The sequence below is a fragment of the Papaver somniferum genome, unplaced genomic scaffold (genome assembly GCF_003573695.1).
Source record: "Papaver somniferum cultivar HN1 unplaced genomic scaffold, ASM357369v1 unplaced-scaffold_115, whole genome shotgun sequence".
In the NCBI taxonomy this organism is placed as follows: domain Eukaryota; kingdom Viridiplantae; phylum Streptophyta; class Magnoliopsida; order Ranunculales; family Papaveraceae; genus Papaver; species Papaver somniferum.
Window position 1 is genome coordinate 4069248 of NW_020620492.1, and position 17010 is coordinate 4086257.

General features: G+C 34.1%; 1 protein-coding gene across 1 annotated transcript; it reads right to left on the reverse strand.

The window, feature by feature from the left end:
• Nucleotides 1–3404: 3404 nt before the first annotated feature.
• Nucleotides 3405–7782, reverse strand: LOC113329241 (SAM50-like protein SPAC17C9.06). Its single transcript, XM_026576205.1, has 4 exons — nt 7251–7782; nt 4979–5464; nt 3842–4357; nt 3405–3763 (listed from the first exon to the last, which is right to left on the reverse strand). The coding sequence occupies exons 1-4, from the start codon at nt 7752–7754 to the stop codon at nt 3680–3682; spliced, it is 1590 nt and encodes a 529-aa protein (XP_026431990.1). The 5' UTR covers nt 7755–7782; the 3' UTR covers nt 3405–3679.
• Nucleotides 7783–17010: the final 9228 nt, after the last annotated feature.

The window sequence follows — 17010 nt, forward strand, 5'->3', positions numbered from 1 at the left end:
GTATAAAGGCACCCAGAGAAGTATGATGCAATCAACTTTGAACATGCATACGGAGAAGTAAATTTTACAGCTGATGATTTGGCCACGAGGATATGTGATTTGCATTCGGATTACAAAACTTCATTGTAAATATATAGATAATTTTTCGTTGTAGTCAGAGAATAAGTTTCTAGAACTGTTTGTCTTGTTTACTACACCTTGTAACGCTGTATTAAATAGAGAATCTGTATAGGATTACGATCTTGGAACAAGTCTTAAATGATAATTATGTGTGTAAGACGGTGCACCATTTGAACCAAATTAGGGTTACAGGAATATCCTCAAACCTTGTAATCTCCGAGAGCCAGAAAATTATAGCTTGTCTAATTATCAGGCACAATTCATCCACCCAGAACCGCGCCTGAGCCAAATTTATCAAGACTTTGTCTTGGGCAGCACGGCATTTTAGGATAACAAGTTAGGTATTTTGTAAAAGGTCTTCGACCTTTTTAAATGAAAAGATCTTTTCCATATCGGCATCTCTTTCTTATTTGGAAATAGTTGTGATTATCTCAATAATCCTAAATTTTGATTTAGTGTTGCTATTTTCCTCTCCTTATATGTTTTGGTTATCTACTTTGCAAATCTGCATCATATCTTATTTGTTTTCTGATTCAGTTGCGAGATTTTGAAGCATTGAGCGTTTAAATGAGGTTTTTTTATTATTTGGGTTCAATATAAGGCATTTCTCGTACAATGCATTTGATGTTTCAAATGGATTTAGAATCTGTTGATGGGTGAAAACGATTCACTGGTTTTTGAAGAAAAATGGAGGGACGAACGATTCCTCGAGTGATCAAATTGCTTAAACCTTTTGCAAACAGATGCACTGCAGGGGAGTGCTTTGAGTTCAAGAGATCAATCTGTAAGACTCTGGCCTAAACCAAGACAATGGTATTTCCATAGTCAATTAGGACACAAAGAGGGATGAAGGTCGATCTGCATGAGGGAAGCTAAGAAGTGTGTGAGATCAGTGATGATCAAGGATTGTGGATGTGTTGTAGACTTTGTAAGTTTTGTGAACTGTTGAGTCCGAATAAGATAAGTTCTGATTGATTGAATTCTGCTCTGTTGAGAGTTGTTGTTCATATGAGAATTCTTCCTCTTTCAATCGTGGATTCAGAAACTTATTTATATTGCAAGAATAGTAGACACGTTGATCCCAGTAAGTGTGACGGTTGCTGGAGTGAAAGAGTGGGAAAGTGGGAAATCGTGGATAAACCAGTTCCACGTGCGTGGAAGAATTCGTTGATTGTCCATCAACTACTTTCCTAACTCCCTCAACTGCTTGCACGACTTACTCATATTTCTCATCGTGGGTGTACACACCTGTCGTAGGCCTCCAGACCAAAACCTTAGTGAATATCCCCCCATGTGACATGATTGATGTCTCATGAATGTGGAGTCTGCAACGCATACGTGTATTTAATTGGTCGATTGTTGACCTAACTAGACCATGAGTCTTAGTCTTGACGAGTCAAGCATGATTGACGAGTGCATGCTTTATGATTCATGGAATGAGCATGTCTGCTGGGATAGATACATAGACGTTGAGTCTTGATAAACTGTGATATATCATTTTACCAGTTGAAGTAATAATGGTGTTCATGATTTGGATAGACAAACATCGGTCTAATGAGATTGCTCGATCATGGACCTATTGATAGAAAATGTTGTTGGGCATTCGATTTGTCATGAATTACCGGATGACAAAGCGATGTTATAATGGTCGACTGACAAACCAAAATTTGGTTGATAAACCAATGAAATATGATAGTTGGATCGGTGTGGAATTCTCGAATGTTGATAGTTGAATCAGGATGAGGAATACTGTTAGTCGAATATTGATAGCTGAATCAACATGAGAAATATTGCTCGGCCGGGAAATTAAATATTGATCGTTAAATCAATACTGCTAGTCTGAGCAAATATTGCTCGATTAATGAATTATTGGTAGCGCGGCCAAATAAAATATTAATTAAAAATACTGGTAGCTGGACCGAATATTCTATAACTAAATAAGATGTTGTTGTTGGATCAATAAAAGATTATTGGTGTTTGAACTTGTTCGGAATTATGATTTGCAGAGTATTTGGTTTGAAAATCTAATTTTTTGATTGATTATTGATTAATGGATGATGTACTGAAAATCAACCAATGAGTGAGAGAGTGAAAATCCACCATTAACATGATCTATAGACCTTGTAATTGTGGTTATGATGAATTTGTGAAGGCTTGGTTTCATGTTAATGTATTGATATATTTTTTTCACTGGAAGCAATTGCTGCTTCAAGTACTTTGGTGACAGTTTGGTAAACTGAGAATTTGTGACATTTTAGTAAACTGAGAATTTTATTCTGGAGTCATTTTTGACACAAATACTAGCTAATGGAAATGCACAACCAATGAAACAACATTTGAAAATTTACCTCGGGTCAACAAAATCTGAGAATTCCCCGCATCCACCTTCTTTGTCTACCTCGGAAGGGTTCTAGAATTCCCCTCCTTCCAAAGGTTCCCTAACACTGCTACATACAGCACCTCCCGTTTGTAATTAACTTTTAATTTTGTTTTTCTTCTAATACACTTGTGGGACAAAAAAAAAGATGATTACATGATTTTTGATATTACATTTACGTACGTGTATGGTTAGCAACCCTATCCCATCGAGAGTTTGATGTCCAGATGTTCAGGATAGAGTTTGTTGTCTGAATTTTGCGTATAGGAATGTTGAATATCCGGAAATAAGATTCGGTTGGTTGAATGTGTGGGCTGGCGGTGTCGTCGTCCGTAAGGAAGATAAGACCAAAGAACAATTTCTTGAATTTTCATACCGTCCTCCTTAGGGAGTAAAAAATTAGGTCACATTCATTTTGAATTTTATACCCTACGATACAACACCAAACGTGAATCTCGAGGATGATGTTAGGATAACATTGAGAGATGCGAGAATCATGCGATTGTTAAGGATGAGAATCTTCTTAGCGTACACACTACCTCACGCCGCGTATCCTGTATCGGGTAGTCGCTAGATATTTAAAATTATTAGGTGAAGGAGGAAAAGGCTAATTGGCTCTTCACGGTCCGCAAGAGTCACTCACTGCCACGGTGACACCTGGTCCACCAGAAGTGACCCCTAATAAAAACAAAGCTACCTAGATTCATTGTCCTCAGTTTTGTACCATGCTCCCCCACAGACTACGAAATTTGCGTCACGATTTTTAGAGGTTTGAATCAGCTCATACATCTGACTCAGAGTTATTTAAGTCAGATGTAAAGAGTCCGACCTAATAAGTAAGATCTGAAATGAGTCAGTTTGTTTTTTCTGAAAGCGAAATGAGTAAGTTGAGTCAGAAGAAAACATATACCACAAAAAAAAAAAGCCATGTTCCTTCCTGTATTTGCTGTATTATTATGGGCTCTGTTAAAACAGCATAAGCAAAGCTTTAATATCCCACATTTTCCAATGAAAAAACTGTCTCAGGATAATGTAAACACTGAAATTTTGAGAAGTGGGGATTAAGGGAAGGTCTGCTAAGAATAATCAAAAAACTTCTCCCTGATGAGCTCTCAGAGTTGACCATACGACAAAAACCTCAATTTAAGCATGGGAGTTGGGGGGTAATTTCAGTACTCCTTTCTATACGGGAGATGAAAAACTGAACTGCACGCCCGTCTTACCATGGTCGTGCTCAAGTTGTTTCAGTATGTAACAGTAGTTAACCTGCAAGACGAAACAGTAGTTAGAGTTTGTCGTGCAGAACTCACCAGATGAGTGTGAAAGAAAAAGTGAGATAGATACCTCTACGCGTAACAGCTTGGTGGGGATAATGACCCCAACACCTGCAGAGCTCCGGAATGAATCCTTGAATTTCTGAAATGAGAGATTTTTATACTCGTTCTCTGTAAGTTTATTGAGACTTCCAGTACAAGCAAAAATATGACCATGGATTCCAGCATCTCTGAACAACTTCAATGGGAGATCAAAAGAAAGGTCTGCAAAAGCAGTAACGGCAAGGTCGCCACCAACGATATCCCTCCCTGGAACATCAGTCGTACTTTCACCTTCAGGTTTCTCAACAATTACCCTTCTCTGCTCAGAAGGACCCAAACCCCTTGTCCTGAACCCCAACAATGTTGTCGTCCCCGCCAAAGTGCTCACTGGAGAAGTATGGCCACCCATGTAATATCTATCAGGTAAAGGTGAAGCCATGTTTCTAAACCCACTTCCCCATGGAAATATAAGACCAGCAGAAACTCCTAAGTTGAGTGCTGATTTACAGAAGCCCAGAGGAATAGCATAACGAAAATCAAAGTCCTGATGAGAACAGAAGATATTCATTTAGTGTTGGTTCTATATTGGAACCAAATACACGAAAAAACCAGGGTGTGTGTGCATAATTGCCTAACTAGATTATGCTGAATCATATCAAGTCTAATCTAGGTCACCTGCTAATGTTCCACTAGATGTTAGCACGTGCTCTTGAATATAGGAGCGCATCACGGTGGACATTTGGCACTATAACCATGGGTAATATGTCTCACATGCCGTGATCTGGCAAACACTAATAGACATGCCTAGTCTAGGTCGCCAGCTAATGTTCCACCAGATATTAGCAAGTGCTCCTAAGTAACAAGAGTGCACCACGGTGGAAATTTGGCACTATAACTATAGGTAATATGTCTCACATGTCGCAATCTGGTAAACACTAATAAGGAGTAATATGAAAGAATTCAAGAGGTAAAATGAAACTATTATTAAGTTCAACATGTTATTTCAAGTTTAAAGATACTTATCAGCAGAAATGATAGATCATCTGGTTTAGCATCCTATATCTCAGTCTCTCATGATAATGCAACACATGTAGGAAGTACAAAGCTTAAATTCAAGCGACTAAATAAACGACATATCAAATATGTGTAAAGAACCCATTTTTACCTGGCGCAAAAATCGCAAGCTTCGACTATCAGGTGAAAGGCCACCAATATGAGAAGTTGAAGCGAAAGCATATCCTCGAGTCGGCCTAAGAGGCGAATCTCGCATGTCAATTTTAAATGTATACTTCAGAGCTGAAAGTAGACTATGTCCAAGTTGTCCCCTGATTGCTTTCGAACACATTTGAGTTGGATCTGTTAAATTACGCCATGTAAGGTTGTAAGCCAAGTTGTGGTTCCTTGTCGAAATTAATCCCAATGATATACCCATCATTCTCTCTTTGTAAGATGAGAACTTCAACCAATCTTGGGAAAGTAGCATCGCACGAGCTGTTACAGGGTTCTTTAGACCTCTAAATCTAGGCAAAGCAATTCCAGCACTTATCTCTGATGCCTGATCCCAACCATATGCAACAGACCCATCCCAAATATCAGCATACCCAAGTAAATTCTTCAACTTGAGTGATCCTTCAAGTGACCAAGATCTAGCCTACAACAACAGGAACATTTTAAAACCATATGATGGAAAACAATGTAAGTTCACAATACTTCACTACTCGAACTAGAATAATTTAAAAGGATGATTGAGGTCATTTAAGAATGAGCTCTAGAACATGAAATCAACAACAAGATGCTGAACGATTAAAGTAGTTAGAAAGTAAAAATACTACAGATGTAATCATTGGTCATATAATGCAGAACTACTCAGGTCAGAAAGTGGAAGTTATCAGCCAATCCATAAACAGGATGCAAAAACTGAATATCATTTCAGCAGGCAAAATGGCTTGACTGATGGCCTGATAACCCTTGAGTGCAGAGGCCATTAATGAGAATACGAAGACAGAAACAGCCAAAGAATTTGAAATGGGGACTCACATATTATATCAACATCCAAAAACGATTTTAGCAGGCAATCAAAGGGATACACAAGACACCACATGCGTTAAGTCCAAATTGCATGTGCTTGTTAACCACAATGTTTAATATCCAACTTGTTCGTAACGACTAGTCTAACTTGTAACTTGTTACTAACCACAATGTTTTTCGACGTCTTGAAATTAACAAGTAATGGAAAAGATCAAACCGAATATCAACTTCAAAATTTTCAGTCCACTTACTAAGAAAGCTGTTATTAGTTATTACCATGTACTCAAGGGACATGATTCTTTTAGCACACTTTAACGGCGTTGAATGGACCACAGAATTAGCGAGATAATGACACCTGTAATTCTATTTGCTCATCTCCTAAGCGTTTTTGCATACTTAAACATTTGATTGGAAGAGAATTTATAGCTATACAGAACACTTGATTGAATTCATGCATCTCAGGTGTATATACAATACTGAATCCATTCATTCTGTCACCAGGGGACATTTTTCAGACCACAGAGCAACAATTAAACAAAATCGAGGACTAAAATAATAGAGGAGAATGACTTAAAGCATTTAAAAGTGAGATCGAACACATAAACTTGCCACATTAGGCCAACTAGGTCACGAACTTAACAAACACAAGTTTTGTGGTCTATTATGTTGCTATAGAAATTACCACATAATCAGTGAGATATAGACACTGGAACTTTCAATTCTACTTGCTCATCTCCTAAGTGTTTTTGTATACTTGTAGACATTTCTCATTGGCGAAGAACAATGGCTATACAGAACACTTTTTTATGCATTTCAGGTGTACTGACAAAGCTGAAACCATAAGCTAAGACAAAGAAGGGGAAAAAACACAAAGAAACACTGTCAATCTAAATATATAATACCAAAAGCAGTTAAATACTACAAATGCACTTATGTATTCTCTTTTGAGAACATGAGAAATCTTAATTTCAAAGAGTTCAGAGAATGCTCAAATTTTCCAGCAAGTAATCACACTTTCCATCACTGGTGTATATTCCAATTTGGGTTAGCAACTTAAAAGTCTTACGCCCTGTACACGTTTCCTTTCGAGATAATAACACTCCAAACTTTTCTAATTCTATTTGTTCGTCTCCTAAGTGTTTATGTATACTTCTTCAGGCGTATATGCAAAGCTGAATCCATGTCCTAAGTACCATTATTTGGACAATGCAAATTGATGTAAACATGTAGCAACTACTACCTAGCACATTTTGCACTGAAGAACATAATCAGTAATCCAATTCAGAACCAATACACAACAATCATTATGAAAAACCCTAGAATTTTAACTTGAATAACAAGAAAACCTAAAATCAATCAAAAGATTAACAATCAAAAAAAAAAACCCTAGAATTTATAAAAGTGATTACCTCAGGTTTAGTATAGATGCCCAAATCACCAGTAAGTGGATTCTTAGTCTCAACAACACTGATAACAACATTAGTAGTACCAGGAAGCTCAGAAGGACCAGCATCTAAAGTAATATCCACAGATTCAAATATCTCAAGATTACGAAGACGAGCATTAGCAATACCAGCAGCTTGTATCAATCCTTGCATAGAATTTGCCTTTTTCAAAATCTCTTCAATCTCAGCTTCAATTACTGAATCTTTAGTTTTTGTATTTCCTTTAATAATCAAATCATGAACTCTTAAACTTACTTTTTCTTTCTGTAATCTATTCACTAATGCACTCAAGTTATCTCTTTCAGCTCGTAGTCTTGATTCTTTACTCATTGGTTTCACCTCCTCTTCTTCTTCTTCCTCGTAATCTTCATCTTCTTCGATTTCGATTTCGTTTTCGCCATTGATTGATTCGTTTAGGGTTTTAGGGTTTTGATTTTGTTGTTCATTTTCTTCAGCTGAAGTCGCCATTGTTAGACGGTGATGATAATTCGCAGAGGAATCTGATTTGGAGAGATTTTATAAAGCGGATTATATGGGCCTAGTTTTAAGAGATTCGAGCCCATCTGGTTAACTTGAGAGAAGGGATTGCAAAAGGAGTCATGGACTCATGTGCCCTGCGAAAACTCGGAGCACTACCCAAAATTTTGGGATAATAAGGTGAATTAGTTTAATGCATTTTAGAGAATTTGGCTTATTTTTATGGACTCTTGCAAATGATCGAATTTCAGATGTACTAGCTAAGCAATTGCGAAATTGATGGGATCATCAGATACTAACACACGTTAGTAGAGATATTTAGAGACTTTTTATGCAAGAGATTTTGGATGATTTTTCGTGAATTTGGAGATTTTGAGAGACTTTCCGAATGATTTTCAAGGAATTATGGTGATTCATTGAGACAATAAAACATACTCATATGAATTTCAGCTTACACATATGAGACAAACAATATATTTATTTATTTCACAAAATGAATATAAGAATATTTCAATGTAAATGTATTAGTCCATGCATGGCTAATATAAATTGTACTAATCATTTTGCCAATAAATTAAAAACGAGACGAAAATTAAGGGATTTGAATCTCTAGTAAACTTATTGGGTTTTGGAAGACAACAATTTTTTTTCTTCATTTTTTACGAATTTAATTATAGCTTATCTGATTATTGTTTTTAATATTTGAATTTAATCCTTAAAGAAAAGAGAAAAAACAAAATCTCTCAAACTACTCAGGAGAGACTTTTTTTTAGCCATTTATGGCATGTTTTGTAAAAAAATGTCTCTACAAGTCTCTCATAACCATAAGTCATTGTTTTCAAATTCCAAATCCAATAACAGAGAATTATGAAGATTTTTAGAAAGTTACGATCGAATAATATAGATTGTTTGAGATTTTGAAATACTTTTTATTGACTAACAAGAGATTTTAGAAGTCTCTAAAATTCTTCAATACCTCCACAAATCTCAATTGACTAACCCCATGTAATAGTATGTTTGGATAGTACAAAAATAATCAATCTCAAAAGTCAGAAATAAAAACTTCTAGAAGCAATAATCATAAATTTCCTTCGCCAAAAGTAATTTTTTTACTTCTAGAAGCAATTATGAATCTGTGTTGCCAAACTAATTTATGATTTTTTTTGTTTGTTTCTGAGATTGCCTTCCCTAGTATAAGGAAGTATTAAAAACTTGACTAAAAAAACATTCAGTCACATTTTTGACATTAGGTTTGCGAACCTAATGTTTCAAAAGTGTGAAATATTTCTCTCTCTTATATCCAAAATCAAATTTTAGCCACATTTTTTGAAATATTGTAACTGAAAACTTCTTCGTACAACAGAGTTAAGTGATTCTTGCCTTTTTGATTTCGTCTTCTCATTCTCTACAAAATGGAGATCTTTTCAAGGTCAATGGTCATTCTTACTAAAGTCTAAGGCTTGATTCTTCAAAGATGCATATACAAGAAACCTATATTAACCCCCATATGTATAATCTATATAGTGTGCACTTTGCTCCAATAGATAGAAAGACATAATAAAGAGTCTAAAAGGAAAGACCAGTTTTGTAACTAACCTCGATGAAGCTCTTCAAATTGTAGTCTTCGTGTAATCTTTAATTCTTGAATCTTCATAAGTAATTTGGAAAACCTTAAGACTCTACTAGCTATGCCAATCTAAATTAACGAAGCTGATTTTAATATGTTAAATCTAAAAATAGTTTTGGAAACAAAATTGACATACCAAACCATAGGTTCAACCGAACGTTTGCTCAAACAAGTATGTCATCTACTTTTCCTGATGATTACTTGATTTTCTGTGATGCATATTCAAAAACTAGTCAAAATTTAGTAACCTTATATTCTATCTCTTTGGTCGTTGTTGACGTATCCGCGACCCTTGTAGCAACGAACCGCACGATCAATGTCTCCCGAATAAATAATGACAGTAAGAAAAATATAGGAAGAGCTTCATTCCAAGTGTAGTAAGTTGTAGACATTGCAAAATGCGAAAAATCCTAATTGCGAAGATGCCAAAACAATGTTGCTAAAACAAAACCTAACTGCACCCAATCTGATACCAATTACAAGGTTAGGTATTCACTATTTTTAAAAAAAAATCATTTCAGTCCATGGCGGTTAACCTTGTATGTTCGCTTGTACATGCAAAATTGACATCATTATTTGGTTACACCAGAGACTAATTTCCCTTTGTAAATACGAAATTGAAACATGTAAAATTCGCATCATGTAAGATCTCATAAAGTTCACAAAATTGAAACACAAAATTTACGAAATTGAAACACAAAGATATGCAATTAAAAATATCTCATGAGCTTTGAACAAGCTCATACAAGTATTTTTCTCCTAGACACAATACATTTTTAAGACATTGATTTCAACCCATTACGTTCTGATGTAAAATTAGGATGTTGCACCATAGACTAATTTCCTTTTGGATATACAAATTTTGTTGCCAACTAATAATCTAACCAAACTTCCATCTATGTTACACAGAACTTGACCCTAATTGAACATAACCATTATATCCCAATATACAACCCTCAATTATCTTCAACAAATAATATATTGAACAAGTTACTACCACGGGTCTTCAATAGTATATACGAGATGCTACTACTAACATAAAAATAGCAGATGACATGATATTTGGACAATCAACACAACATATATAACATGAAAAATAAACATAACTTGCGCGAAAGAAAAGAAAAAAATCAACTAATAATATTTTGAGCTAGCATGTTATCTCTACCACAGATCTAATTTCAAAAGTATATATTAATAATATTGGTTCATCTTAAGAAAAACAACATACATGACTTAGCAATTGATAAAAGATAGTTCATAAGAAAGTCTCCTAACTACTAACATTTAGTTCAGAATTGAAACTGCTAGTAAATACATTTATCTTTTCTCTTCCCCATTTAGTTCTAATTTCAAAAGTATTTGAAATTAACACCCAGAGCAAATTAAAAATAGCACTTCACATATAAATTTGAGATGTTACTACCAGCACATATATGGAAAATAGCACATCACATGATTTTTTAGAAAAATCAACAAAACATACATATGAAAACTTGAACAAAAGAAACTTTAAAAAAAAAATCTTCTTACTTTGAAAAGTTTTAATAGCAGAGAAAATATGAATGAACTAGAGAACAGAGGTGATGGAGGTTTTGTAAATTTATTTTTGGACAAAAATAAAATAAAATTGAGGATGAGTTTTATAGAGAGATATTACCACACCGAAAGTAGGACATCTACACCAACTCAATATTGATGAGAACTATTGTAGGCCGTTGATTGTTGAGGAGGAGAGTAAATTGGTGGGTCATTCACTGATAAGTCCCAGGAGATTCATTATCCCTAACTTCTACTCAAGCAGCTGCCATAATGTTAACTTTCATTTGTTGATGTCTCCAGAGTGGTATAGCGAATTAAAATGTTAACTTTCATTCCTTTAGTGCACAATTTTTTGTCGGTAAACAAAAAAAATTTGTTTATTCATACAGTTTTGGTGTGCATCTTGATAGATTTCAAATCGGTGTATTATTCCTCCTTAGTTTTGGGTTAATCAAGAGTAATAGTATTTTATCACATTATATCCAACTCCATGTATTTATAAGAAACAGTTTTAACTTTTTCATCATGTGTTTTATATATACACACATAAACATGTTATACTCATTTTTGTTTAATTTTTTTTTATCACCTCTATTTCAAAAGGACGATATTTCAATTTGATCAAACAAAAGCACAGTTTTGGATGCTTATTTACATGTGCAACTTCAACATATAAAGGATTTTATTGTCCTAAGTTATAGTTGTTTTTTTTGTTTTAATATGCATTGTTAATAGATTTTATTAATTATTTTTTTGTCAAGAAATATATGTAGAACTTTGTACTTGCAACTTAATTGGGAAAAAAATAATTATGGTTGAAATATATAGTGTTACATATTTTCTGGTCGGCCTTATCCCCACGATCCGAGAATATAAACTCAATCATTTTCTTATTCTTCTATATTCTTCTTCTATTTTCTCTTTCTTCCTTCTTTTCTTCTTTCTGTTTCTCTTCTTCTCTTCGGTCGATCTCAAGTCAAGAGGATTTAGCGATATTTGTGTGTTTGAATCGTGAAAGCTTTGTAACCTGGTGAATCAAGGAAGCTTGTGTTGATACTGAAGATGTTTGAGTTTCGAGAAAATAAGGGATTAACGTTGCTGCAAGCTGAAGTTAGGGATTCGACTGTTTTGATGATGTTTTGGAATCAACAGGTTAATTAGGTTTCTGATAGATGAAGAATAAATGGGTTATCGATTAATTGATGAGATGGTTTTGATTTGAAGACTGAGATCGTGAGTTAGGGTTTCTTGAAAAGTAACTCAGAGAAGCTTTTGAAGATGAAATTGATGTTCTACAAAAGGGGATTCGAGAGGATTGTTGTCTAATTGATTCGGCAGAATTGTGTTAGTGAAGAATCACGAGTTAGGGTTTGGGATTTGAAATCGTTAATGGAATTAGGGTTCCTCTGTAAATCAAAGATGGTGATGAAGATTGTTGGGTGTTTTTAGTTTGATTTGATTGTCCAGTTGAGGCAGAGGAAGGAAGAATTCAACCTCAGTTGCCTGAGCAACACTGCTTTAAGGTAATGTTTCTTAATAGTAAAATCAGTTGGGTTATAAGTTTTTCCATGAACTGTAAATGAAGTTTGTTATGGTATGTGATAAGGTTTAGTTTGTGTTGGTTGTAAGAAGATGATATATGTTAGAATTGTGCAGGGGTTGAGCTTTATGAATTGAAATGAAATTGTGATAGATGTGTGTGTGTATGGACTGGACTTGAGATTTTGGGAGAACTGCTGGCGTTGATTAGGTTGTGTTGGTGTTGGTATGAAATGGGAATGGAGTTTGCTGTTGAACTAAGTTACAGGTGGAATGACATGTTATGGTTTGAGTGAATTCTGAGTGGTACCGCAGCAGTGAAGATTGTTTAATTGGCAGAGATTGGTTTTGGGGCTAAGTATATAAGTTATAGATGCAAAGAGTGATTGAATTGAGATCAGTCTGGTGGCAGATGAATATGCATTCTTTAGGAGTTGAGATGTCATTGGAACTGAAATTGCAGGTGCAGATGTCATGGCTAGTTAATGAGATAGCAATGGTTGTGGTGCTGTTGATTTGAATAGTGTGTGTGGAATACAAGAACTGTTGATGGGTCCTGCTGAGTGTGGAGATGGAGTTGAGCAGAATTGAGTTGTTGTAAGAAAGAATTGATAACGAAAGTTGCAAGACTGTAGTTAGTGCGAGCAGTGAAAGCTTGGAAAATCTGCAATTGCAGGTAGGCGTAGTTTTCAATTGTAATTGGAATTTAGACTTTCTTTAGTATAATTGTATTGAGTTTATTTAGTGTAATTGTATTGATTGCATCCTTCTAGTCTTAGAAGTTTATGTGTTGCACCATGATAGTGCATTATAATTCTTTGGCATGTGCTAAGGCTCAAGCCAAAATCAGTCAGATGTATACCTAGATTGTTTAGCTGACTGAGTCGACTAGTGTTGAATCGGAATTGACTCAGTGGACCTTGACTCAGAGACTTGACCAGTTGACCTAACCTTGACCTGACCTTAGACGTTGACCGTTAGAGACCCGTTGACTGTTAGTTTGACAGTTAGTGACTGTTAGTTGATCCAATTAGACTGGGCCTTAGTTTAATGGGCCTATTTAGTGAACTTGGGCTTATATCCAGTTTTCCTAAGGAACATGTATTGGACCTTTGTAGTTTGATTTAGCCTTTGATTTCTTCTACAAAGTTATAGATGTTCACAAGACTTATCTAATGGACTATAAAACCAACCCAAATCAATTTGTAAACCTTATCTATGCTAAAGATAGTTAAATAAAAGATGTAGAACCTTAAATGGGCCTAGAATCATTAGAAAGACCTGTATGATTCTTGTGTGAGCCTCTTTGGCTAGATTCTTAGACTTCTTATGTCATTAACAGTTAGTCTATATTAACAACGATCAATTCAAAGGATGAAGCAGTGCATCGAGGATCTCGAGGTAGGCGTGGCTTGTCATCAAAATAGGTAGGAATACATTCGACTCTTTTGTAACCATTGTTGTTTCTTTTACAAAAGTCTTGTTTATCAATTCATGCATTGTCTGATTGTACATTCCATGCTTTGTTTAGTTGCATTACGATTGTTTTGTTGATTCTTTGAATCTTTCCGCAATTTGGAAAGGATTTGTAATGTTTGAATGTCGATATGAATTTTTATGGGAAATAAGGATTTCCACCTGTGGTATATAGGATACGCTCCTTCACATTTATACCTAGAGCTTTTATAATATATTGGTCGGCAGTTTGCGAGTTCAGAACTGTCGACATCCATACATACGATTAGGTGTGGATTTGCGAGTTCGGAATTGCACAACTATAGTATACATTGTTTTAAGAAGGAGTTTGTCCATATACATGTTTGTTTGTTTCAATAACATGGTTACTGTTTATTGGTTCGGATAACATGTATTGTTTTCCAAATCTTGCATATGATTACTTAAAAGTTCAATGTTATTCCTACTGGGCACCCCTTTTAGGGATGATGTGCTCACCCATTCCCACTTTCAGTTTCAGAGACAGATCAGAGTTGCGCAGCGGAAGCTTTGTGGCGTTGAGTCATCTGTTATGTTTATTATATTTCATATTTTTGTTTGCAAACCAAATGACTATTGTATATGTATCATTTGAGAGGAGTTCTTGCATATATATTTCAGAGCGGGGCTAGTTTTTGGGCTAAGCTTTGTAGAAGATTTCTTAATTGAACGCTTAAGTTTATGATTTAGTTTCCTTAGTGCCTCTTTATTTAGTTAATCTCTTGGATTATTCAACTTCTAGCTTAGGGGGCTCTACAAGTTGGTATCAGAGCTCACTATTAGATCTTAAATGGGAATAGTTAGAATTATCCAGTGCCAGTTAGTGAACTAGATTAGTTAGAACTTGGTTGGGTTTGTGAGATAAATCTTAATCACTAAAAGCTATCAATAATTAAAAGAGTTATTTGATTGATTTGCTTGTTTGGTTGTTTTGTTTATGTATTAAAGTAAAAGTTGTAGGGTACACCAATAACGTTAGCTAATAAGGAATGAGAATAATTAATCTAAAAAGTATGAACACTTAGACAATCTAATACTGTAATAATAGTGAGACTAGTATTATTGATAGAACTTGTAACTCACATGGAAATTTACTGAACACATTGACTTATAAGAAGAGTAAACAAATTATAATTACATAAATGTTAATAATATTTTTGGGACTCAATAATATTTTTAAGAGTAGTTAGAATCCTTGTTGACCATCAATGTTATGTTAATAACAAAAATATTATAATAATAATTATAAATGAAAATTTAGTAATAATAATTTTAGTAATGAAATGTTAGCATTTATCAATTAGTATCATATGGAACTCAACTTAACTAAAATTTCATTAAAGATATATACGATAAATAATATTTTTGATTAAATAGTTATGAAAAATTAATAACGTTTATCTATGGTTAAATTTTGTAAATTAAACTAATGACAAATTCGAAATATATATTTTGCATTTAAACGAAATAGCTAATATAATACTTATTAGGCGTCAGACGTAAGAAGGTGAGGATATAATGTATAAAATATAAATACTTAACTTGTTAGTAATTTTGTATCGAAATTATTTTTAGTCTAATGGATGACTCAGTAAATCTTTAAAATCAAACAAATGTACATGAACTATTAACAATATTATTCTGATGCTTAGTGTAATATCAGAGTTAAAAATAAATAAATTCTTATATTAAAAGGATACCTTACATTAATAGTAAAATCCAAAGACTATTAGGAAATATTATAATTTTACCAGACTCAAATTTAAACCACGTTGAATTACCAACGTCAATCTTTAAAAAGATATAGTATACATATTCCAGATGAATAACTAAAAATCTGTTATATCAATCCTTACGTGAATGTAAAATTATATTTAGAAGATTGAGGCTTAGTTCACCAACGGAACTATCAATTTAAGAATAATGAGAATAATAATATAGTTGATAATAGTATTCGAATAATTAAGCCAGTAAGAAATTTATAGTATATTATATTTTGGAAAATTTATATATGGTATTATAATAAAGTTAAAGTTATCAAATATTATAAGATGACGTAAAATCGGATTTGGATTACTTACTTTGATTAAATAAATAGATGGTAATAATAATAACAATAATTAAAAATAAGGTAAGATCAATTTTGATGATTAAACTGCTTAAAATGATGTGAACTATTTATATATATTTTACGAAGTAAATTTATCAAAGTTACACCAGTTACGATAAAAGTTTAAAGACTAATTAATTTTAAATAAATTAATACTTAGTTAATCCAGCAATGGGGAATAGTGAAGGTTGTGTTTTTTCTGTTCGTAGGAAGGCATTGTTGGGATTGGCCAACCTTAACAGGGCCACTGCATTCAGAGATGACCGATCATAGAAGTTTGGTATTATTCTTTAGGAAACCGATAGATATGATTTCATTTAGAATGATTCGTAGGATTCTTCCACAAAGTTAGAGACAGATATATCATAAAATAGAAATTGTGTAAGAAACTTAGACTTTCCTATTTGATAAAATTTAAATCAACGTAATTGAACCTAGAGCCGCAGATTTTTATTGTAGAAAGCCATATAGGTTTGTGCTTTATTTCTTGTTGTTTGCGCTTAGACAAGAGATATGATTATTCTAAGGTGGAGAGTTTTTGAAGACCAGAAGGATGGTTCGATTTTCGAGGATTAAAATGATACAAGGTGGGGAGAATGTAAGGACCCTCAAGCTCGTCAATGCTATTAGACCAGTCAAGATACGATTAGCTGTTAATAGCTCGATTAATTTAACACGGACGTTAATTAATAAAAATTAATCTAACAACGATCTAGATTCGAATTTAGTACCACTCGATAGATCTCGAAAAGTTAGGCGAAATGGACTACTCGAACGTGTCATTCGGATTCCGGACAAAGAAGATATCACCGGTTTAGTTTGAAGGAAACGACTTGGCAACCCTTATCCAAGTTTTGGGTGCCTCAGTATTTTCTGGTCGGCCTTATCCCCACGATCCGAGAAGATAAACTCAATCATTTTCTTATTCTTCTCTA